Genomic DNA, 26,677 nt, shown 5'->3' on the forward strand with positions numbered 1-26,677 from the left:
TGAGAATAACACTGAGTACCAGGAAACTTCAATTGGCACTGTTGTTCAGGGTCACTGTGTCTGCTTACAGCTAACTGTTGTGTTAGAAACAGGGTATAGGAAGAGCTTCTATACAGGGGCACCTGAGTGGCTCAAGACATCCAACCCTTGGTTTCAGCTCAAGTCATGATCTCATGGGTTAAGGGATCAAAGCAGAGTCTGCTTTAAAATTCTCTCCTTCTCTCTCTCCCCACACTCTTTCATTACCAAAAAAAAGAGGAGCTTCTTATCCAATGTTATCAGTTAGTCCAATTACTATGGACAAAGCCCATAGTATTTAGTGTTTAGGTATAATCTGGATTATGTTAACTTGCTGTTACTTCATTCAGTACAGTTACAGTTAATGGAATTTCAAACGTAACATTCAGATTCTTTCTTTACAATCTGATAATGACAGGTCAAAAAATGAAATTCAACCAGGCTGAGGCAAAGGCTCCAGACAACAAGAGAAATTCGTTTATCTACAAAAAAAACTATTCTCTGTAATACTTTTTAAAAAAAAAAATTACTTTTGACAGTCCAAGTAAAAGAGGTACAAGGTATTTGGAAAATCTCTCTGTAATTTCACTCCAAGAAAAACATACCAATCACGGAAACACAAATTTAAGAAGCTATTCACTAGTATACTTAATAGTGAAGGCTTTAAGACTGGTAATGTCAGTGAAAAATATTCTTGCCCTTGCTTTTTTTCTGTCTTTAAGATTGCCTACAACATTGGGAATGTCTGGGGTTAGGTACACAGAAGCTCCCAATTCTGTACACCTATATCTACAATCTTCAGATTATCAGAGGAAGAAAGAGGCAAGCCAAATGGACTGGTAGACATTCTCTAACAAAGATTATAGCTTATACCTTATTTGAGTACTTGAAGTAGTAATATGGAAGGTACAGATGATTCTTAATCTAAAGCAATCCACTGATAAACCCTTCTTACAAAATATATTTCCTTAAAGAATGTACATCCCTCATCAAGAAATAAGGGATTTATTTTCTGGATGATTAGGCTCTTGCTTGGATTTCTAGAGTAAATGATCATACTTAAAAATGTATTTAGGTTGAGCCATAGGAAATTGCCACTTTTTGTGGGTCAAAAATGGTCCATTACTGGCAATTTCCTATGGCTTAACATAACTGACTTATTTTCAGTCAACAGTTGAGTGCAACTTCAAATTACTACCACTTGGCAAAATTTAACTATTATAGACTGTGATTATTACTTTATTGCAAATCCTGAAATAAAACCCCAATATTATCAAAGGTTGTAACTACTATCCATTCAAGAACACTTCCTAATAACTAAAAATTGTGAAAAGGAATCACCAAATTCACTATACCAGATATCCTTTTAAAAGGTATTGGGGATCCAAACCGTTAAACAGCAGATAAAGGAAACTAAGTGAGGCTTCACACCAAACATCTTTTGCCTTTTGGAATTTTGTCAAACACACAAATCTGGTTCAAATTCAAGTTCCTTGAGGCCTTCTAGAAAATCCAAGTGTAAAAGTCTGCTTTACCCTCATCCCAACAGTCATCCAACACAGGACTTACTTCATTATAGCTAGTTGTCCATTCATCTGTCCTTATAAACTAAGCTCATTGTAGGCATAGCCTATGAGAAAACTAGGTTGGTTTCAACCTCAAAAAAGGGCGTATCTGTGGGAAGACAAGTGGTACAATTTCCCAATCTAACTGCAACATTTAGTTTAGATGCCAACTCTGCAGAGATCTTTCTCAAGTTACACATTCAACTCACAGAAAACAATACCTACAAACACTTGTGACTTAGCATGAAGATGATGGATCCCAGCAACAAAAGAATGGCTGACATGGAGACCTGGAATACAAAAAAATACCAGCTACTTTGCCTCTTCCTCACTAGCTTATTGTCATCTGTTCTTAGATTACTTACATATACCTGTAATTTTTTTTTTTTTTTGGCGCAAAATCATTCAAGTGACCTCCCTCAGCCTGGTTCTAAGTAATGCCTGTTGGGTTTTCATGAACTCACCAGTTTGATGTGCTGCTTCTCAACTCCACATTAAAATACACAACTACTTAAAAACTGGTGTACTCCTACTATAATTTTACCAACAGTGACTGAGCTATCAACAAAACCCATTTACACCATTTTGCAAAAGTCTTAAGCCCACTTGAAGCTTTAAAAAGGTGATTCCAGGGCACCTGGCTATCTCAGTTGGGAGGGTATGTGACTCACTCTCAGGGTTGAGAGTCACACACTGGGTATAGACATTAAAAATAAAAACTATAAAAATGAATAAAAAGGTGATGCCAAACAAAAATACTAGCCTTCCCAAGGTTTCAGGAAAAGATTTTTGCCCCCATGTAATCTTAATAAACTTGTGTGACTTCACATAAGTATAATGAATGTGAGGGCTGCACAAGACCTTTACTTTTGATTTTTTGGGGGTATCTTTTAGCATGTCCTAACTTACCAGTAAGTTTTCCAATAGCAACATCTTACCTACTGGTGTAGTAGTAGCCAAAAAAGATACACCCCTCAAAATAATTGGAAGACTACCGGATTCAAAAATGGTTCCTACCTTCAAGGAGTGGGCCTTTTCACTTCTAAATCAAAGTATTTACCCCATGAAAAGCCTATTATGGGGAGTGTCTGGTGCTCACAGTCAGTTAAGCATCCATCTCAACTTCGGCTCAAGATATTACCTCAAAGTTATGAGCTCAAAGCATCAGGCTCTGTGCTGGCTCTGTGAAGCCTGCTTAAGATTCTCATTCTCTCTGCTCCCTGCTCTTAGGAAAAAAAGGCAAGCCTATTATGGTTCTACAGTACACAAGCCATGAGGTTTAGTCACTTGTAAATAATGAAATCTTGATACTTCTTTCCTAGAATATGGTTACTCTTCTGAAGAACTGCTTGCAACTATGCCCATTTTCTGAGATGGTTTTACATTACTTTCTCAATGAAATAATCTTTATGAAAGGATATTAGTAAAATCTATTCTACATGAAAGAAAACGAGAAATCATTTTTTATTTATACCGTATTTACCAATTTGGAAATTAATTCTCATACCTTATAATTTATCTATAACCCTGTTACTGAAGAGAAGAAAAAAAGGCTAACAACTGTACTTCTAACCTTTAATGATTTAAAAAAGGTGTCTGTGGGTTAAGTTTTTAAAAATCAGGGTATGAATTATTTGATACTGTTACTCAAAATTCAAGAACTGCCCTATTCATACCACATCTTACTTATAAATTCTGTTACTAGGGTTTAGGAAAAAGCATGTTAATACCATCACATCTTAACTTCAGTGATAATAAATTTGAGGTCGGAGTTATATGGACACTGCCGTGGCAAATACATTTTTAGCAGTACCTTGAAATGTCTTTCAGTCATTATAAATTAACTAAAATCACTCAACAGTTTTATGTATATAACAAAGATTATGCACATAAAAAACACTTTTCAAATACCAAATGAGAGAAAGGACTGTCTTTCTTGCTCAGTGGTCTATGTATTTCTATTGCGGGGGGGACCCTCCACTGTAAATCCAAATGTAGATTTACTTTACCCTCCAGTAAATCCACATTTGATATGACCTCACATACATCTGCATAATTATTTTATCATTGTTACTCTGAACACACTTTATGTGAAGTCTTTATCGTCCTAAAATTAAGCCATGTGGCTAAAATACATACAAAAAATACAATCATTAACAATGACACCCTTCAAAATTACTTGAATATCAGAAACCAAGTTAATGGTCTACTATTTAAAAACTGCTCACCATAATTACTTTATAAAAATAACTTTTAATAAATTATCAAAGGCCAAAACAAAATTCTGGATTTACCCCACTGCCTTCCAAAAGTTGCCTTTGATAAGATTATAAAGACTTTACTAGTATCAAATGTATGATCAATTCCCTAAACCAATCTAGTCTCACAAAGTTTTAAGTGCTAAGATTTCAAAGGATGCATTACAAACTGATTAACCAATTAATATGTTACTACTATTTATGAGCAAGTGTAAATGCTTTTTAAAAAGCAATCTACTATTCTAGACTATTACTAGCTCCAACTACTTTGCTACATTTGGTATAAAAAGTAGAAAGTTAAAAATCAGCAAATGGAAGATCAAAGTTTATTTACTACCTGCATACAAAAACATATTGCACATCAAACAACCAAAATCAAAAAAAAAAAAAAAAAAAAAAGAGAGAGAGAGAGAGAGAGTAAAGAAAAAGAGAAAAAAGGAAAAGATACTCTACTGAAGACTAACATGTACTTCTATACAGAATAAACCTCCTGGAAATTGAATCTTTTCAGTAGTTCAGGTTATGTCTGAAATGGACATGACTAATTCAGCTTAGTGTTTTAACTAAAGCTATGTTTGATTTTTAAATACTGTACACTTTAATAAATAAACCAAACAAAGCCTCAATGTAGAACAGTCACTGCCAATATCACCCAGTGTCCCTGCAGATGAGAATTTAACAAATGTATTCCAGTGGTCTGCAGATTTTCCTCCACATACAGCATTTAAAAAACACATTAAAACAGACCAGTTTCCAGACTAAACTAATGGAGAAATTACAATTCAGTGCAAAATATTTTAGACTGCATTTCATTCTAGTTTTCCTCAGGTGAAGAAGTGGTTGCATATTATTAAAAATGTAACAAAAGCAGCTAATGCTTTCATAAAGAATATTACGTTAGGGATCCCATCCCTCCCACCTCCCCCCATCTCTGCCATATTTGGAAAACAAAATAACATTTCCTATAGCCAGCAACTTTTTTTTAATGTTACATATACTATTCTCAAGGCACATCTGATGATATATTTTATAACACAGTAGGTGTCAAAGTATGTTTAACATATGATATCTTCAGGATCCCTCCCCTTTCTGAATTCCAAATGGAGGAACTGAAAGTGCGATGTAAAGACTGGCGATCCATATTCTATCTTTGGCAAGCTTGTACAAGCACTATTGTAAAATGTAATGTAAAAGAACTGTAAACTAGGAACTTCTTCAGTTTATGAAACACCATTCAGGACTGCTGCTTCTTGAGTGTTTTCTTCTTTTAAGGTATTAATCTTTTCTTCTCCTGGAGTACGCTGTAGCTTAGAAATTTCATCGCCAGAAGTACTAGTTGGGCCATTTATTGCCTTTTCTGAAGGACCATGCTCTTCAATCACATCTTTTGCCTGCCAAAGGGAGACAACTTTTTCAACTTCTTTATAAATGAAATCTACAGCTGAGGAGGAAAACAGCTATATAAACATTAATTAGCTAATATATTATTTTAGTTTCATAACCACATTGGATCAAAGAATTAAAATGTTAAATTTTCAAAACATATACCAATGTATTCCACCTCTTTGGTCTTTCAACTTCTCTCTAGTACCCGGCAGTGCTAAATTACAGAATAATCTATTTGTTTACTGAAAATTGAACCTAATTTTAACCACTGGAAAGCTCACCATGTAAAAGACATAAAGTTAATACACCCCAAGCAAATAAACACCTATTTTACTCACCTTTTTTTTTTTTGAAATTCATTTACATTTCAAATCCCTTAAAGCATTTAAAGAATTGAAACTTAAAAGGTCTACATCCATCACTGAGAAGAGGTATATATAGCCTACTGCTCCCCAAATTAAGCCAACAGTCTCCATGCCCAATATCTTTGGGTAAACTGAATTTTACAAAAGCTATTTGGAATTTTAAATGAAAAGTATTCCAGGCTCAAGCATGCATATCTTCAGTTACCTGGCGCCAAGAACAAAATCAAGAGTAGTCTTTAAAGTATTATTTGTCCAAAAAAAAAAATAAAATAAATAAAATAAAATATTATTTGTCTAGTTGGGGAAACAAGTGATCGATCACACAATCAGTTAAAAAGTAAAAATAAAGCTAAACCATACCAAAACAAAACAAAACAAAAAAACCCAAAAAGCAAAAACAACAAAAACCTACAGGTTAAATTCTCCTTACCATTTCTTTCTTGTTTTTAGCCAAAGTTTCCCTTGGGAGGTTTCTTTGTCTGCTCTGAGACTCAGCTCTAGAAATATAATCTGCAACTGTGACTGTTGAAGATGAGAAAAAAATTACAGGTGTTGAAAAATATTTCTAAAGTTTATTTATGGATAAAGAGTAATTTTACTTTTAAGATAAACTGATGGTGGGTAACCCAATTTCAAAATTTTAAGCTGGGTACCACCTCCAACCAAAAACAAAACTTGAAAAATATGTGTGATTTAATGCTGACAACAGAAAATTCCAAGCTGGAGATCCAAAGCAGCCTAGATTTAAGTCTACTTTCACAGAAATCCAGCCATTGCTTCTGACTGACTCTACAGTTGTGGGATAAAGTTTGATACAGAAATCCACAACCAGGAATAGGAAATGCAGCATTCTAAGCCCAGTGTTTGCAATTCTCAGTGGGGGAAAAAAAAAGGGACATATCTGGTACAAATCATGGTGTGCTATATATATACTTCGATTTGAAATTTTCATCAGATCTGATTTACTCAAATATATTGTTTTTGTTTTTGTTTTTTGTTTTAAAGCCTAAGTAAGCTATCCAAGTGTGGAATTTCATGGTTCCTTTTTCACATTCCACAGTAGAAACCCTTCTGAATGATCCAAAACAAAAAGCTACAAGCCAACTGAAGATGGCAGACCACCACCCTAAAAATGTGGACAATGATCCTGGTGGGAAAAGTGCCACCATTAATTCAGTAACCACCTCTTCCCTGCTTTGACAATCTTTCAGGGGACTGACTGAAGTGTTATGTGTGTTTGCAAGGACATAGATGGCAATAGTGAGACTAAGCAAGCTAACACTCTTCTGTCAACCCAAGTGCAACATCTCTGTTCTACAGTACTCTGGCCTCACTTTACACCTCAATCTTTTCTCTTTAGGACTTACAATTTAGAATTCATAATTTGGAGAAATATCAAAATAATCGCTCTCTTTCAAAGAATTCTACCAGAGACTGGAGGAAAATCTCTCATTATATGAAATATCATTTATTTTAATTTATGGGATGAGAGCAAGTTAATGTAAAGAATGAAAACTCAAGTAAATTTTAAAGTATTTATTAAAAGTCACTAGGGGAGAAATGGTCCATCAGGTTCAAATTATATGAAAATAAATAATTTTGATAAAGAAGCAGGATGGTATTTACAATTCATTTTTTGTGACCACGAATTAACATACTGCTTTTATAAGATCCAAAATTTTCTGAGACTAAATGAATCTTAAATTTCAAAGAAACCACTTAATTCAGAATACAAATCATTTATAAGAAATAGCACCAAATAAAGATGTATCCTGTCTAAAACTGCCTCTTTTCTTCCAAATTGTAATTTAGAGCTTTAAAATAAAAATCTTCACATAAATCCAGTTAATTCACAAATACATTTAGTAATCGTTTCCAAAACTGGGAAGAGGAATACTATCAAATCCATTTCATTATTATGTCTACATACATGGTAGCAAAATCATCCTAGAAATGATTTCTAGTTTGGGGAGCACCTTAATGAATTAATTGTTTCTATACTTCAGCCCTCAGTGACACCTGAAGAACTCAGCTACTTGGAAACCATGCTGCACAAATTTATTGCTAAATTTGAGTATGTGACAATTCTTAGAACCCTTCATCCACTATGTACATGCACAGCATAATATACTTTGACATGGTTATCAACTAAATTAAGAGGCACTTAGCTGGCAAGGTAAAAAATTACAGCACCCCTCTGCCATGAAGGGAGGTACAACCAGAAACAAACTAAGGTGACTCAAAGCCTGTTTACAGCCAGTCCTTATAATAACAAGCCACTTGAAAGGGCATTAAAGATTAATATAATACAATTCCTAGGAAAAAAATACAGTAATCTGTGCAGCAAAATTTGGACTACTGAATTTCCTAAGGGGCCCAACTAAATTAACTGGACACAAGTGTATATAGTCACTTTCTAAGTATAATAAAGAATATTCACTGCTTAATTTACACAAAAGTCAACAAAAAATTTTGAGCAAATGAGAACAAATGAAATGATTGTGTATATAAGGGAATGTTCATATTTTTAGATGAGGCTACTTTTCTAGAAGTACTGACAGCAGCAAGGAGAAAATAATGCACCTGTTCCATCAATGCTATCTTAGGGGGCTTTTAGGGGAAGGACAGGGAAGGCAGGCAAGAAGACAAGGATTTCTGAACAGGAGAAGCAACAATTCCAAAAACAGAGTAGAACAGGAATAAATTTAAGTATGGAACAAATCATCAAATTATTGGATACTCCAAATTACTCAAGTTTCACTTAATATCACACAGAAATCTCTCTACCTCTTCTTTAACACCACTATGTTTTTTATGTCCATTGACTTGGTAATAAACCACCATCCACCTAGTTAACAAAATTATGTTGTTCTTTACCCTATGTTAAGCCCGAAACGATAGTCTGAACTTTCTTATTTATAAAGTTCAGCAGTATTCACTGCCATGCCAACTTTAAACAGTGTAAATATGACCTCTTGATCCAAAGATATTTCTAACACTATAGAGAGAGGGAAGAGAAGGGAAAACAGTAAGAAACATTTTCTGGAAACTTGCTATTTTTGACAGTATTTAATTCCTTTTAAATTTACAACTATCTTTAAAACATGAAGTTTTCTTCAAGAATGGGAACACCTTTAAACCCATTTCCCAAATGTCTCTACAACCACTAAACTTAAAATATTAAAGATACTTGAATTTACATTCATTATTTGGGGAAAACACATTCAAGAATTTGCTTTGGAAAGAATGCAGAAATTGATTAGTTTAAAAGGGGTTTATTTTTGGTGCACACAATTTCTTCATTGTGAATATACACGTGATTCTCTGTATACAGGAAATGGAATAATGTTCAAAATAATATAGACACAGCAAACAAAGTTTCTTTGAAGTTATGAAAAATTATGACTACTTAAACATTCTAAAACTAATAAATAAGTACTATTAATTTGAATAGTTAGTAGGTGTAAGGGAAAAGGCATCACACTACAATAAACAAACAAAACACAACATGCATTCCTCTTATTAGAAAAAAGACACTTTCAAGTATTTTTCTCATTTATACTTTTTTTCAAACTGTGGGTATTACAATGCCCACAAAAATGAGGTGCTGAATTCAGATATAGTAAGCGGCACCATGCAAAAGTTGCCCCGTTTTGCCAATCAACCTCAATCACAATCTACAAGAAAGTCCCTGGGATGGCAGGCCCAAACTCAAGTATGCAGAATCTGCCAAGTGGACAAAATAATGGTCTTCGCAACAGTATTTCCATGTAAAAAAAAAATTAAGACACAACATTAGTTCAATTAGGTTACTAAAACATTTACGGAGTGAAGGAAGAATGCATTTTCTTAAGAGAAGTAGTCTTATTAGTTGAGTAAAACAATTTATGCAATGCACATCTTGAATGTATATGCACACATGTGTACATGTTAAGTGTAATATATTTAGAAAGCAGACACATGACATTTTTTTCATGCTTGTGACCTGGTGTTGTCAACAGGTCCACTCAAGTTACCTGGCTGTCTATCTTCTGCCTGACCCCTGAAACGACGCCTGCGGCTACGATTGCGTCGCTGGGGTTTTTTTTCACTATCATCTGTAATTGCAAAGTTTACCATGAACTATTCTGACAAAAACAAAAGCAAAACAAACAAACAAAAAAAAACTTCTTTCCTTCAAACATTTAAGAATGGGGAAAGAGAACTTTCTAATTAAACAGGGAAGATAAAACATGCATTACTGACAGGAAGATAATTTTGTAGTTTTAAGCATTTCAAATAGATTAAAAATGGAACTATCATCTGGAAATTAAGAGGGTTTTAAACTCTTAATTGAACAAAGTCAACAATTACCATCATTCAGGAATAAAGTCTTCCTTTCCAATACAATTCAGGTTTTTTTGGTTTTTTTTTTTTTTCTTTTTTTTTTTTTAAGCAAAATTAACATTTTAGCCCTTTGGAAGTTAATGTCTACTCATTATACATACCTTCACTAGTGTCATTTATAATAAATTTTAAAGAGGCAAGCTGAAAGCCCAATTTTGGTTTATGAATAATAAGAGTATTAAGTGCCTTGCAGTTTGAATATCCATACTTAGTTAATAGCATCAAAGGGCACTTTAATAAACCCTTCTGATTTCCAATTTAGCTATACAAATCTAAGAACTAGACACTTCAGACAGACACAAAGCTATCTATCTTTGTTGAAGTAAATACTAAGAAAAATTCAATATGCGAATTGCATTACGTTTTTTTTTTGAAAAAAGCATCATACATTGATATTATACAATAATGTATCTTTTCCCTAAGTGCTTACATACCTAGCCCATTTTCATTAACTGAAGCTGTATCAGATTCAGTCATCCCATCCATGAGAACAGCATCTTCATCAGTCCTTCGTCTACGAGACCGCCTACGACGGTTAGTACTGTGATGAGATTCGCTGGCATCAGTGTCTGCAGTCTGATCAGATTCTGTATTATCAAGTAAGCTGTATGGATTGCTGTCTGGATCTTTGAGCACTATATGCATGTCAGAGGCAAGAAATATTTGTTTAAGAGAGCTGCAGTCATTAGCAATGTTTTGATCTATATTGAACAATATCTACTAATGATAAAGAAACTTTAATTCTCCCCCTATATTCTGTATTCAAATAAATGTTTTCTGTATCACTATTTTCCCTGGAAAATAACAAATATGAAGAACTTTAATGGCAATGAAAATTAAAGCAGAAGATGAACAAATACCCTCAGCTTCCTACCATTTCTTGGACTTGTTTTGAAAATGTATTAGGAAATACGTGTATTATTATATGCTACTTTTGATATTCGCATTCTTAGGTAATCCTGCCCAGAGGCTAGAGAAATGAAAGTGAAGAGAAATATTGAACTTTGTCTCCTTTATGGAGTTCAACGTGTCGCTGCTTGTTATGTTATGTTCAATGTTAATGAACCGAAGCAATCAAAACAAGTCTACACAAAAAAGCAAACTTTAAAAAAAAAAAAAAAAAAAGGTTCAAATTCTAACTGATGATAAGAAAATAGAGAAATGAATGTTGACCAGTACTCCCATCTCCAGAAACAAAAGAGTGAAGGTGGGGTAAGGTGGGGTGAGGGTGGAAAAGGGGAAGTTTTAAGATATAATTCATAAGAAAAAAAATACCCATCTTACCTATGTGCATTTATTGCCTCCACCAATCAAATTACAGAAGAAATTCACCTAATCACGATTTTTCCTTTCTAAGTTTCCTTTGGTAACAGCTAGCAAGCTAGCATCTTTGCAAAAGACACTAAGTTTATCCATTAATCATAAGCACTAGGTAAAGTACATTTATTGTGAAATTCAGCATACTACAATTTTATAAACCCCGGAAATAGCAATGTAATGTAGTAAAATATAGAAAGTATTTCCCTAAATGCCTATCAACTAAACTTAGGGCTTAAAGAATATCACTGGAACTAGAGTACCTTTTTAAAAGCCCCTAAGTTTTGTGATTTGTTCCAAGTTTTTTGTAGTTTGTACACAAGTCTGGTGTACATTTAATTATATATATGTATGTTCTACAACATTTAAAATACTATATAAACTTTAATAGGGCATACGTGATAACATTAAGAGTGGTTTCCCTTAAAGTGGTATACAAAAAAAATATGTAAAGGTTGTATCTGATATAATCTATTACACATATTGCTGACAATTCTTCCCTCTAAACCATTATACTAAGAAAAACATTCTCTCAACTCCTGTAAAAGTTGCTTATGCACCTCAGTTTTCAGTCTTCTAAACAGCCTTCTAGACAGCTCAATTCCTCAAATAGTTAAAAAAAATTTTTAATTTCACAATTTTTCCTGTTCCCAAAATAGTACATAGTAAAGCAAAAATTCCTCTAAGTTAATTTTCAATATTAAGTATGTAAAGTTACTTAGATCTTTCTGTGCATTAGAATTTTCTGGGTTGGTCTGGCAAACAAATATATAACCCAAATACTCTAGGGAAGAAACATACTCTAATTACATAAGCCCCCCAAAATTAGAGAAAGAAATCTTAGACTATTCAAAAGAGAGAATCAACCAAAATTTCTCTGACCTGAATATTCTAGCTAAACCTTCACTACGAAACACCCTAGTTTCTCCTTATCTTGCCATATGCTCCATGACTTTCCTCAACGAGAAGACACTTCCCAAAATGGGTGGCCTTGGGAAATGAATTAGCTTGCATAAAGTTATACTGTTTACAAAGTAAGGATGCTGACATAGTATATAAAAAACTACCAGAACTGATGGAGGATTTGCCACCACGTGGTCCACCACGACCTCGACCCCCTGAAACACTTCTCCCTCTTCCTCCTGGGCGTCTCCTGCTGTCACGCTGATGTCGGCTCTCCCGATCATCTTCTCCTGCCAATGACCAATCACTCAGCTCATCTTTACGCTCAGATTCTGTTTCAGAGGGGTTAGACAGCTCAGAGTTTGTACCTTGGGAAAGAGAACATAGGCCAATTAGATTCCAATTTTTTTTTAAAGGGAAAAAGAGGAGTGACATTTTCTAAAATTATTTCCTACAAATCATTATTTTAATAACCATAATTGGCTGATTCAAAGAAAGCTAAATAAAAATTGAGTCTGAAATTTACTAAGAAACAATTACATGTTAATACTGCATTAGTAATACAGAATCTACTAGTGGAAAATTAAAAATTGGTTTGGATGTGCAGAAACAGAGCCAATACAGTATTACAGAAAACACACAAAACTTTACATATATAATATGCAAATGCAGTTAGTATGGGAAAACAGTAAAACAAATTTGGCCAATTTACTGTTTTAAAAACAAATTAGTATAACAATACTGCTACCCAATATTTAAAAGCAGATTTAATCGTATTTAGAAAAAACAACAGTTTAATTGTACTATGCTCCCCCATTATTTCAGTGATTCTAGGAAGCACATTTTTCACACTCTTAACATCTCTCAAATCACAATGTTTCTTATAACTGATGGTCTCTTATAAACTTAGAGTGTATTTTTAGTGGCTATACATAAAATAATTGTTTTACGAGCAACTGTGGCTTAAATTAGAATACACTATGTGAAATTACAAATTTTAAGAATGCTGAGAACACAACTTTAACCTGACAAAAGAAAAATTCATCATGACTCTAAAGGTTGACAGAGTATTTCTAAGGTTTCAATGACCTATTTTAATACTGACCTTTTAAAAATTTAAACAACGCAAATATTCTGTAAAAGCCTACAACATCATTACTAGTATATCACAATTAAAGTGCCAGATTTAGATAACTCAATCACTGCAATACTCACTCCTACATCTAATATTTAATTCTGGGATGCCACTTCCACCCCTTCTTATCGTGTATGTCCAAATCCTTCTCCTTCACAGCCCAGTTCAATTCCTAGTTTAAGACCAATTTAACTGAAAACAGACCTCTTCCCTCCTTTTCTTAAAAGCAATATGTGTCTATCATGCAATGTTGTCATGTGTTGTCTTCCATTTTTTTCCCCCTTTGGATTTACAACCCACTTGGATTTACAACCCACTTGGTCTGTATTTAAAACAACAGTGGACCTCTAAGTGCCTCCAGACACCTAACAATGTGCATAACATTTCTCTCTTGAGAGAAATGAATCTGCTGCATGATTTTGAAGTTCCTTTGTTTATCTCCCAAATAAAAGTAATTCCATGTTAAACTATAAGTTCCCTACATTTAAACTCCTACCACTTGATGATGAAAGTAAAACGTAAGAACTCTTCCAATGTACTTAAGTAGTATTAAGGTACCCAAAATAAAATTTAAGTTTAACAAATGAAGGAGCCTAACAACTTCCTTTCTCCTTTACAGGTAATTCTTTTTTAAAAAATATGGGTGCAACCACTCAACTATATAAAAATGATTAATACACTGGAACTATATTTTAGGGAAAAAATATAGCAAGTTTCTAGTATTCCCAAGTGTCTGGGGCTGAGGATCTCACAAAAGAAAATGAATCTCCCAAACATTTCTCTCTCCAAATGACAAAAAATTTACTAAATGATGTCATGATTTGTTAGAATAATGGCAATTTATCATTTCAAGAGTCATGAAAACACCTTTTGGAATGTGTAAGAAATTTCTCAATTTACTGACAAGTAAATGATAACATTACCAAAATGTGAAGATATTTCATTTTTAAGATTTTTACAAATGTCCCTATTTTATTTTCTCCAGAAATAGAGCATAATATTTAACTCATTATCACAAGCAAGGAAACTTTTGCTAAACTTTAACCTTAATCTATTATTCTAAATACTTAGGGGGGTGGTCTAAAAGATATATAGATTTCGACAGATAAGACAGATACTAGGGGCGCCTGGGTGGCTCAGTGGGTTGGGCCTCTGACTTCAGCTCGGGTCATGATCCCAGGGGCCTGGGATCAAGTCCCGCATTGGGCTCTCTGCTCAGCAGGGAGCCTGCTTCTCCTCATCTCTCTCTCTGTCTCTCTGCCTATTTGTGATCTCTCTCTCTGTCAAATAAATAAATAAAATCTTAAAAAAAAAAAAAAAAAAAAGACAGATACTAAAGTCAAAAACAAAAAGGGCTAATGAACTGGCTAATGTTCTTGTTTTAGCCGTATTTTAAAAAGCTTAAATGTTTCTGGAATGGCAAAACGACTTGGCATATGTGATAAGGTTAAGGATACTGAAGTAGGGGAATTATGGATTATTCAGGTGAGGCCAAACTAACCATATGAATCTCAGATGCAGAGAACCAAAGAGAGAGCAGAACTCTGCAGACACTGGCTTTACAAGACAAGAGGGAGGGCATCACATGCAAAAGGAATGAAGGTTGTCTCTAGGATCAAATTCTATCCTAGAACCTCAAAGAAAGACACACAGCCCTGCTGACCATTTTAGACGACTGAGGGTGCCTGGGTGGCTCTCAACTGGTTAAGTGATTGCCTTCTCTCCGATGATGATCCCATAGTCACAGGATCAAATTCCACATCCTGCTCCCTGCTCAGCAAAGAGTCTGGTTCCCCCCTGACCCTCTCCCACTCTCTCTCAAATAAATAAAATCTTTAAAAAACAAAAATTTAGCCCACTGAGACTTATGTTTGACTTCTGACCTAGAAAACTGTAAGATAAAAAAATTTATGTTAAGATTTTAAGTTTGAGATTTGTTAAAGCATCAAAACACTGATGAAATCACTACAACCATCTCTTAATTTTATAAAATATTAAGTCCATGAACCCCAAATTTTTTTAAAATAGAACTCTAAAATGAAAAAAGAAAACAGCTCTAAAATGATTCACGAACCTAATCCAATTTTTAATGACTCTAACAAATAAAAGCTGTTTTTAACAGAATTGTATATCAGATTTTCCCCTCTCTGAAACTAAAATCATTTCTGAAGACATCCTTTTTTAACGTTCACATACATTAAACTGAATAGCTAAGTACTATATTTTATCAACTTCAACATGTCATCCATTTATTTTAAGACTTATTTTGTGTCTTAAAATGTTGCCCATTAGCTTTAAAGCATCACCCACTCTAAGGGAAAATACCAACTTCAGAGCACTATGAACAAATGTTTTTTGTTTTTTTTTTTTAATTTTGTTTATTTGATAGACAATCATCACAAGTAGGCAGAGAGGAGGAAGCAGGCTCCCTGCTGAGCAGAAAGCCCAACCCTGGGCTGGATCCCAGGACCCTGGGATCATGACCTGAGCCAAAGGCAGAGGCTTTAACCCACCTGAGCCACCCGGGCACCCCTGAACAAATGTTTCTTACACAATTTACATATTATCACCTAAATATCCGGATATTAAGTAGGTAAGAGATGATTTATAACCAAGTTCAAATCGTTTTTCTCTCAAGCTCACAAATTCAATAGCCATTTCAAGAAATATAACACTATGACCAGTCTGCAAAGTTTCAGAGGTAAGAGTGCCATCTACTGAACAACTTGCATAACCTTTTTCAATCCAGAGGTTATTCCTCTACCACTCATTACAACGTACTAACTCATAAAAATTTTATCTACTGTCAACAAAGGCATTTTGCAAAAAGACTGGCCTCATCAGTAAGCTGACTTCCCACAGAGACTTATAGAAGTCTTCAATGAATTCATCATCCTATCATCGAAAAAGCCAAGTATGATTATCTGTACTAGTAATTTGTACTTCCAGAATCATTCACTATAATTTCTCTTTAATTACCAATTAATTGTCAGGGCGCCTGGGTGGTTCAGTCATTAAGCATCTGTCTTAGGCTCAGGTCATGATGATCCCTGGGTTCTGGGATCGAGCCCTGTGTCAGACACCCTGCTCAGCGGGAAGCCTGCTTCTCCCTTTCCCACTCCCCCTGCTTGTATTCCCTCTCTCACTTGTGTCTGACAAGAAATAAATAAAATCCTTAAAAGAAATTACTGGTTAATTGTCTTTTATAGTAAACGTATTTTCAGGAAATACGGTAGTACTTCACAATTTTCTGCCCTTCAAATGCTAATAAGCACTTACTTTACTAGAATGTTGTTTTCAAGTTTCAATAGTTAACTTTAAATAATAAAAACTATCAAGAAATGAGAACACGGCAATATATGAAAGGGAAGGTATAATTAACCCTTCAGCTACACAACGATGAAAGGCAAATTTAATATAGTTCTGGAATCACTAGATGATCCTTAAAACATGAAATCTGGGTGTGCAATCTGCATACTGTAAGCTTTGTTTATCCATTTTTCCCTAAATGCCTTCTATTTTGGAAAACACTTATGAATTATTTTTTTCTAAAGCAGTTATCATGAGCACAGAGGAACGGAGAAAAGAGAAGGGAAGAGAAAGGGAAGGTAACAAGGGAAGACAAAAATCAGGTCACTGCTAAGATCCAACTCCAAATGCAGAAAAATGGAACAACTCCAAAGCTGAAGAAGAATAAGTGAAAATTCAGGATTAGAGAATTGTTGACCACCACCATCCACTGGCCCCTTCCTACACAGGCTAGGGCCCCATCCTCATACTGAAATACATTTTAAAAAAATATTCATTTATAAAATGCTAATTTGGTTCTGGCTTTTTAAAAAGCCATTTTAATGAAGTGTTATTTCATAAAATAATTCCAGATGTGAGATATTTATATTCAAAACTGCTAAGTGAGCCAATAAAGTGTATTTTATAAAGCTAGTACAGATGTACTAATAACATTGGCCCACTGATTAGCATTATTTTTCATTATTACTTTCCTAGAGAGTAGGCAAAAGATGATTCCTAGCAGCATCATCACAATTACTAGGTTTTGATATGTATACATTTTTGTATACAGAAATGCCACCTAGATTTACTCTAAATACTCAGAATAAAAATGATCACGAACTGCCAACTTAACAAAATGTCAATGTTTGATCTCATTACAAAGTGGCTTGGAACATCATATACCTTTTACTATCATTAACATAAACTATGCCTTCACTACCATAGATGTATCTCAAAACTATCTCCTGCCCCCAAAGCCAAGACAGAACAACAAACTAAGTAACACTGAGCAAAAAGTTTTGAAGTGTCTAAACTAAAACAACTAACAAAAAAAAAAAAACTTTTTTTTACCATAACCGGATGTGTAATTAGGGCCCCGACGACCTCTGCCTCTTCCACTATAAGACCTAGAACCTTGTACAGAAGAGACGGTACTTTCATCAGTGGCATATCCTTTTTCTTTTTCAGGCCCTCTGGTGGAAGAAGGTCTGAAACCCATACCAATCTGTCGTAGCTGTTCATCAATCTGTAGGCGTTCCATTCTTAGCTGTTCTACTTCCTGTAATAAGCAAAACAAAAAAGGGTAAATATTCTTTGTCATACCATTTTCACCTTCTTAAAATCTACAGTTAAAACTACACCCCCTACCAATGAAAGAAGCTGTGATCTGGGTCAATTATTTGGTAAAATACAACTGTGTACCTAATAAATACAATTCACAAGGTGATCTGCTGACTCAATTCACTGAATATTTACTGAATACCTTAGTAAGCACCGAATATGCTAAGTGCTACAAAGCATACAATATAGAGAAAAACGACTCTCCACCTTCAAGGGTTATTTTTAACAGACAAACCTAAAAGAAACTATCTTTTGGTGCTTACAGAGAAGAATAAATGTTTTTTATGCTAGAGCAATATTCACAGTTCGAGTTTTAGTTCTGGCACAATGAATGAACAGACGAATGTTTTATTAATTAGCAAATAATTACATGATATTACCAGACTCAGCCCTCAAGAAATTAAAACTCTGATAAGTGAAATACAGGTGCCATGTATGAGAGGGACTATTAACCTACTTTTCCATCAAAACGGAGACACCTGAGTTGTGGCCTAGATGAATTAGGAGACTTGGTCATTCAGAAACCGAGGTCACACAGAATATGAAGGTAAGATGATGAGACCAAAGCTCCTGGCTAAGAAGTAGTAGAGTACTGGAAGATAAAGCATGGGCTTTAAAATGCCAAACTGAATGGAGATTATAAACATGAGTTTTAAAAGAATGACATCATCATGTGTGCTTTTAAAATATTAACATAGCAGCAATGACAGAGTGACTAAAAGGAAAACCTACTAGAGACAGAGGTGCTGAGGGTATCAGAAAAGAAACCTAGTAATAAAAGTAGAAAATGACAATTCCAACTTTTAATAATTTATGGGCCATTTTTTTTTTATTATAATCTTTGCTCTTTAGCAACTCAAACAGATTATCTTAAAAACAATGGTTACGAATTATCAAATGATGGCTATGGGGTACCACCTCTGATCAAATACCAGTTATAAAGAAAGCCCATCTTACTCCCTGACCTATTTGCATTTAAAACATCAAGCTAAAAACAAAATGGGTTTCAGTATAACACACATATTTACGTAAGGTGATGACAGTCAAACTACAGGAACACAAGTGAGACCATTTCTTAAACAGTAAGGAAAGAATGTAAAAGTTCAGAGAAAAAGAGAAACAATGTGCAAAAGACCAGTAATTTTATTATGGCAACAGACCTTTTATTCCTAAATTCTCATATAAGAGAACAGGGTAAATCTGAAGCTGAACTAAAAAAATATTTGATGATCTGAAATTTAATACAAAATTTAATACAAAATACAAAAAATTGATGTAATTTAAACATATAAAGCAACAGTGATATGTGAACAGTATACAAACCTTCAAATAAGCAATATGATACTCTAAAAGAACTTGCACATTTCCGATGCTTTCTTTAGTGCCAACAAATACAAATGGAACCATACCCTGTAAGAAAACACAACATCCTCAGTATTTCATACTTTAACGAAGTTCTAGCCTGAATTTCACATATGAATAAATAATTTGGAAAACTTTTCTAATACAAGGGATTTATAATTAAATACTAAAATTCAAGATGTAAAAATAAACTAAGGGGAAAAAAATCAATAGAATTTAAAATAGGTTTTCAATAACATATTGTATTTGCCCTACAACTTAAGCATGCTGAAAATTTAAATTACTTTTAAAATACCAGTTAACATCAGATTTTCTAATTTCTAATTCAGTCCTTCTCCATATATAAAACCACCTTTTAAAGAAATTTTTCTTTTTTTTTTTTTTTTTTTTTTTTTTTTTTTTTTTTTTTTTTTTTTTTTTTTTTTTTTTTTTTTTAAAGATTTTTATTTTTTTATTTGACAGGCAGAGATTACAAGTAGGCTGAGATGCAGGCAGAGAGAGAGGAGGAAGCAGGCTCCCCACTGAGCAGGGAGCGGGATGTGGGGCTCGATCCCAGGACCCTGGGATCATGACCTGAGATGAAGGCAGAGGCTTTAACCCACTGAGCCACCCAGGTGCCCCTTAAAGAAATTTTTCTTAAACTGGTATAAATGTATAGACCAGACAGATCACCTGGTAGTGATGGTTTTAAAAAGGTAAAGCACATTAGACAGGTTATCCTTAATATGTGCTCACATAACAAAACTGTCAATTATTATGTGCTGGAAGTAGTGCTTCCTGACCATTAACAGAAGTGCCACAAACAAACATTTACACAGTGTAAAATAAAGGAATTACTGATATGGGCCAATATTTAGTCACCAATATTAAAGCAAATCAAAGGATTAACTTCGCTCAATTTACAAAAAAATACACTTCTAGCTTCCTAATGGCTAAGGAAAAATGAGTAAAGCCTAAATAAACTCCCCTAGTTCCAGTGTTTCTCGTTTTCTTAATTCTACAGAGGAGTTCCTAACAGCTATTTTAACAGATTGGCTTAAGAGGGCATGAAAAAAAAAACTCTAAGTTAAGCTTAGGAAGAAGTCTTGACCCTGTCTTCAGTAAGTCATAGGCAGATAAGAAAGAATGCAAACTGAATAAAAAATGAAGGAGGGGTTTAAAAAAATAAAAAGATCTAAAAAATGTTTTAAGCAGATACCATATTAATAGGAGTATATTATTATTCTACACCTGTATCTAATTTAATAGTCATCAAAAAGTAACTTTAAGAAATACTCCAATTTAAAAAAATACTGAATTATGCATAGCATTAGTGGTATCAATGAAAAACACAGGAATATTAAATAGGATTTGGATTATGCCACCCCAGATGTGGAAACTTAAGGGGAACTCCTAAGAATATTATTAAAGTAAATGTTAAATAGAATTTTACCAAGTAGGAAAATCATTCCAGACAGATTATCTGCAAGGAATAAGAGAAATACAATGCACCTTGACCCAGAATTTGAGATGCTATCACCAACAGTTCCCTCCAGAGAAAAGCACAGGTAAGAACATAACCTTAAAGACACAGTTTACAAAATATTTTAATGGTTACTATTGAGCCATAATAAAAAAATTTAAAGAGTGATTAATACTGAATATACAAATTTGTGTCTAAAAGTTATTTCAGTGAAATTTCTAGATTTTTAAAAAGATACTAATAACTGATTACTTATATTTAATAGATTGCACTGACATTACCAACTAGCACTTCAGAAAAATAAAGCAGGATCCCTGGTTTCTAATATCTTACACCCCCCCCAAAAAAATTCCCATCGGGAGTTAATAATTGACACACTTTTAAAAAACCCGGAGAATGAAATATAAATGGATCTCTAAATGATCTATATGTAGGAAATATCTTGCCAAGCAGGACAAAATGCAGAAAATCTTAAGTCATACAGCAAAAATCTAAAAACAACCAACAAACCAAACAAAAAAATTTTTAAAAATTTATATTGGGGGAAATAAAGAAGTAGTATTTGTTACAAATAAAAAAAGACTAGCTTCCTTAAAATGCAAAACTTCTAACAACTTAGTAATAAAGACAAAAAATATGCAAGAGAAGCTGCTTAACAAAACAATTCAAATGTCTTAAGCACACAGAGAGATAACATATACACCTTTCTGGAATGGTACTAATTAAAACTCTCTATTGGCAAGTATGTGGAAAACAGACCCATTTCTGACACTGGTAGAAAGAATGTGTGGGAAAACTAAGGTCTAAAAATTTAAATGCCTTTTACCCTTTGATCTTTTAAAAAACCCACTTCTAGGAATTTACTCTCCAGTGAAGGAATATTTGCTGCAGCCCTATTTTTAGCAGCAAAATAAAGACATGAAAAGGCAACCAACAACAGTCTAAATTCTATCAGACACAATGGAAACAGGAGAGATACATATACAGGACATAGATACATATTTACATTTGTATCAATACAAATTTACATTTACATAGATACACATATACTATACCCTAACTTTTACATAAGCATATTTCTTTTAATGAAAAACTCAAATCCAATCTTAAAAACAGATTGAAAATATTGAGCAACTGTACATACACGTCATTGGGCCAGAGAAAAAGAGTATGGGAATTCAGACTTTATTTCTTGGTCTCAGAATTCATAATGTGGTTTGCTAAGATAACAAAAAATTTAAGGTTGAGAGAAAATCATTAAATACGTAATAATATAGACAATAACTGCTATAATACCTAGGTGGGCAAGGTCATCTCAGGCTAAAGGTGGTCACCAAAAACTTCAGTGTAAACAAGCTATCAACAGTCTGTCGGGGGACTTTAACAGCTTAAATTATGAAATGGTGGCCCCAAATAAGTGAATAACCACCTTCAAATTTGTTTTAATATGCAATGTTGTGGAAATTTTTAAATTTTGTATATTAAGTTTCCAGCTTCTCTTAATATCGAAAGATACAGCAACCAGATTAAAGCTAAGCAGCATCTGCTTCTTTTATAGAAAGAGACCATGTATCTTCTTATCCCTGTATCTTGCTTTGTATAGTCCAACCTGCTTCATCATTTAATAATCAGCTTGGTTTCTGTAAGCATTTAAGTTTCTTAACCCTAGCACAGAAATGTGGGTAACAATAACCAAAACTAAAAATAGTAAAGTACACGAAAGTTCCTATTTATGAAAAAAGACTTCAAAGAATTAGCTCTGCAACAAGTATTAAATACTGGAAAGCAACTAGGGATACATCAATCTAAGAAAAGAGCAGTTACTCGTATTAAACTAAGAAATTTTTAGTTGACTCATATAAGGCCCTGACCAATAAACATTTGATATCCAAGCCAATTTTATGGAGTAGTTGTATGCCAAATGGATCACCATTCTTTTATACATTAAAATTAGGGGGTACTAGAGGGGAAAAGTCTGAATTTTAATGACACCTCAATTTTTTTTTTAAAGATTTTATTTATTTATTTGACAGAGAAATCACAAGTAGACAGAGAGGCAGGCGTTGGGAGGTGGGGGGGGGGGGGGGGGGAGATGCTCTCTGCAGAGCAGAGAGCCTGATGCGGAACTCAATCCCAGGACCCTGGGATCATAACCTGAGCTGAAGGCAGCGGCTTAACCCACTGAGACACCCAGGCGTCCCTATACCTCAATTTTAATACTCCACTCAAAGGCAAGAGGAGGGAGGGTTGCTTTAAGAGTAAAGGTTACTTGCGATTTATGGCAATTTTGGAAGCAGTATAGGATGAAACCAACCTCAGCTGCAAGTACTCACTTCTGTAATACTAAGTCATGTGTTTCTCTTCATTTGTTTTTTTTTCCTCTACATTCCAATTAAAAGGAATAAAGGAAGTGGCTCCTTAATAGGCATCTTTACAACATCCAATGCTTGATATGAGTTTATCTGGGCTAGATTTCTGAACAGTTTTCATTCTCCTAGGGAAGATGCATTCTTTCCAACAGGCTAACGAGCTCTCCAAGCAATAATCCATTGTGTAAAACTGAAGCTACTTCCTGAGAGATCATTTGGGAGAAAATCCTTGCCTTATATTCATTCACAGGCATACAAAGTTTAAGCTACTGGAGATACCGAAGTTAAGATATCCTTAAAGTTATGTTTGAGGAGTAAAGAACAGCATTGGAACATGTGAAAAGAGACAGGAAAGGAAATTTCAGAAAGTTGCTGTCACAATTAATAGCAACATAAAAGGTTACAGATTTCAATTAAGAAATGATCGGTGTTTTCGGATTCTAAAAAAGGTTTAAGTACATGGTTATTTACTAAGAATTCCTTTATAACAAACTGTTTTGTTAAGTACAAAACTTAAAATTCTCAAACTGAAACCACTTTATCAAAAACTGGCTTTTTACTGAAGTACTGAGAAACCAACCAAGATCTCACAGCTCACAACTGAAAGAAGACTTGTTTTCTTGAGCATGGAAAGCAGTATTATAAGGAACAAAATTTTTTAAAAAAGAAAAAAAACAACAACACTGCATCAGAGACTAGATATAACTCCCCAAAATATAAAATAACATTATTACGTCAGCCAGGAATAGAACAGTTTACCAAAAAAAAATGAAAGAAAAAAAAAAGCAAGCAAGACAAATTAAATTAGACATAATACTTACATCTTCTCTAGGTAGTTTATTTTCATTGTCTCCTTCAATTCTCACCCGAACCACACCAGATTTGTCCACTATTTCCTGAATAACTTTGCCATTTTTTCCAATTACTTTTCCTTTAATAAGAGAAAAAAACATAACAATAAGTTAAAACCAGTACTGGTAATCCTTCCAATACCAGCCCCAATAATGTGACTTGCTATCAAATTTAAAAAACAAAACAAAGCTTCATTTTTTTACTCTCAATATATTCACGGTTTATCCTTGATCTGAAACTTCCTTCTCTTCAGAATGCTTAAGGCTATTATTAACGAGGACTAACAATGCTGCTCACACAAGTCATTTTCCAAGTCTAAAACATTTTTTTTAATGTGCTCTACATCATTTCTGTATTTTTAAAATATCAATGCAACCCATTCCAAAACTTGGACATTATTTAAAGGCAAACGAAACACTTATTTTGGCATTAATCATACCAATTTGTTTATGTATTTTTATGTTAACAAATTCAATCTTGCTTTCATATTCAAGTTGCTACTCATCCACAACACATCTTTTAAAATGAATACTCCTCAACAAAATAAAATGTCTGCATTTAACATTCTTCACAGTTTTTAAGTACTTCACAGCTATACAAATACATATAGTATATATATGGTATGCGGTCTTCCTAAATATGAAATATGATAGTGACATAAAATCCAAATTATTTACCTTCTCCACACTTAACATTTAAGTGTGTCAAAGAGCAGTTATTAAGTATCTTCTAACTAAAAGAGAAACTAAAAGGAGGGTAGAAAATTCTCTTCCCCTTAGGAACTTAATTCTTACAAAGGTAGCAAACTTGTAAAAATAGCAAAGCAGTACTAGACAGTGTTACCAGGTAACAGAAGTAAATATTCAGGTAACCTTCCCTGTATGAAATAGATGTATCCCTTATAAAGGTTATTAAGTCCAAGTCCCTCATTCTTCTTTAACTAAATCAGCAGTCTATTTCCAGAGTAAATTAATTTTGGTTGAAAGAGGTTAAAATGGAAGTTACTCCTATCACATTCTTGAGAACATAGTTTCCATTAAAGAATAAGGGAACAACAATAGTAAGAGCAAATGGGTCAATACAGCAAAGACACCATTACAGGATTTTCTATCCCTATTCTCAAAACTCCTTCCCCATTAATAACCCTAAGTTTAAAAGCAGCAGCAATTGAAGAGGTACAAAGAAAAAATAGAGTAGGACAGGGAATTCACATGATGTAGGTCTTCTCTGAGCAGCCCTAGCAGCAGTATATAAAAGCAACCTTCATTGTTAACACAGTGAAGCTCAAGCAGCAACTCCATCCTTGACCCTGCTAAAAATAAGCAAATGTCTTTTCGGAAAAAACAGTAATCAGACTGATGTATCATAATCCCTCCCCCAGAATCTTTGCCCCTTCCTTCTATGAACTATACCAGTGGTGAGTGCACATCCATCACCCTTCTGGGGTCTGTGGCAGGGACCTACCTGCAAGTTTTATTTAGTCCCACCAGAGACCGTCAATATTTTAACTGATCATTTCCATTAAATTCCAAAGCATATTGACAAACTGAAGCACACCTGTAGTATAAATTGAGCACTGAGCATAAATGCTGAAGGGACAGAGTAAAGAAGTGATTAAGGAAGGCTTCCAGGAGGTGAAAAGTTTCAATTCATTTTTAAATTAATGTTCACATAATATTTTTTATCTGACTTAGGAGGGGTGGGAATGGTCAGGGTCTAAAACTCGTAGAACCTGAATGTGTAAGAGAATTCTCTTGAACTTACCCACCAAGTAGTCCTCATTCCCTTTTACTCCTCAGTCCACTTTTTCTTTTTCACTTGGACTAAAAATGTACTATTTTTCAAAAGAGTGCTTCACCCATAAAACATTTTGGAGGGAAATGTAGTATTATTATATACAACAACCAAGAAATTGTTAGGCTACCTTTGAGTTTTTCACCAACATATACTAGTTGCTGCTAATATCTATTTTCTGAAGAGTCCCAAACAACCCAACTCACCAAAGCAAACCAAGACAGAGTAGAGGAAAAAAAGAGATATGACAAGTACTCACATCATTGCACAGATAAATGAATAAAGAGAAAAACCAGAGAACTACAAAAATAACCAATTTCCTTATATCTGAAATATCGGGAATTTTTACTCAAAATTAGCACTACCAAAAACTCTTTTAAGACCAAGGCTATCTTCTATAGAACTGCTGCACTGGAAAGAACCCCAATTTCCTTTCACACCCTCATCGCCAAAACAGTTTTACAGGCGAAAAAACCTAAGTTAAATTATGCTCTGTAAAGCAGAAACCACAATGTTAGTACCAACAGGTGTCAATAATTGTGACTTAAAGAAAATAGGGGACTCGTTTTCAAAAGCAGCCTGTCAAAAGTGATTTCATTTGACAATGATAAACATTTGATAATACTCTGTATCTATAATCATTTGTTAGAATTATACAGAAATACTTCAAGCTTACACTCAATTTTAACATCTCATCTCCCCAGCAGTTCAATCTACAGTGAACAAGAACCAATAACATGGAGCTTACTTATCTGGCAGTATGTCACACCTATACAAATGCTTGGGAAAAGTAAGAGGTAAACAGCTGAATACCAAGAAACTGTCCAAATTCTTGTCCCACAGTATTGTTATTGTCCCAGAGTATACTAAGTT

At 34.0% G+C, this 26,677-nt stretch overlaps 1 protein-coding gene and 1 long non-coding RNA gene across 6 annotated transcripts in view; one reads left to right on the plus strand and one right to left on the minus strand.

Moving 5' to 3' along the window:
- Positions 1-250: 250 nt before the first annotated feature.
- On the plus strand, positions 251-4,248 carry LOC131824833 (uncharacterized). Its single transcript, XR_009351002.1, has 2 exons — positions 251-2,280; positions 2,323-4,248. It is a non-coding gene; the product is annotated as an uncharacterized LOC131824833 (long non-coding RNA).
- Positions 4,154-26,677, minus strand: part of FXR1 (FMR1 autosomal homolog 1) — a 58,253-nt gene continuing 35,729 nt past the window's right edge. Inside the window, exons 10-18 of one of the 5 annotated variants that reach the window (XM_059163383.1) lie at positions 23,980-24,089; positions 19,289-19,375; positions 17,846-17,903; positions 17,696-17,758; positions 12,363-12,566; positions 10,413-10,613; positions 9,609-9,689; positions 6,023-6,114; positions 4,154-5,232 (exon numbers count right to left, since the gene is read on the minus strand). In XM_059163383.1, the coding sequence (XP_059019366.1) occupies positions 5,062-5,232; positions 6,023-6,114; positions 9,609-9,689; positions 10,413-10,613; positions 12,363-12,566; positions 17,696-17,758; positions 17,846-17,903; positions 19,289-19,375; positions 23,980-24,089 (1,067 nt within the window). In that variant the 3' untranslated portion in view covers positions 4,154-5,061. Of the gene's footprint in view, positions 5,233-6,022; positions 6,115-9,608; positions 9,690-10,412; positions 10,614-12,362; positions 12,567-17,695; positions 17,904-19,288; positions 19,376-23,979; positions 24,090-26,677 lie in introns of all 5 variants that reach the window. The other 4 variants (XM_059163381.1, XM_059163384.1, XM_059163382.1 and 1 more) reach the window with 4 other exon arrangements.

Source organism: Mustela lutreola, chromosome 2 (genome assembly GCF_030435805.1).
Source record: "Mustela lutreola isolate mMusLut2 chromosome 2, mMusLut2.pri, whole genome shotgun sequence".
Taxonomy (NCBI): domain Eukaryota; kingdom Metazoa; phylum Chordata; class Mammalia; order Carnivora; family Mustelidae; genus Mustela; species Mustela lutreola.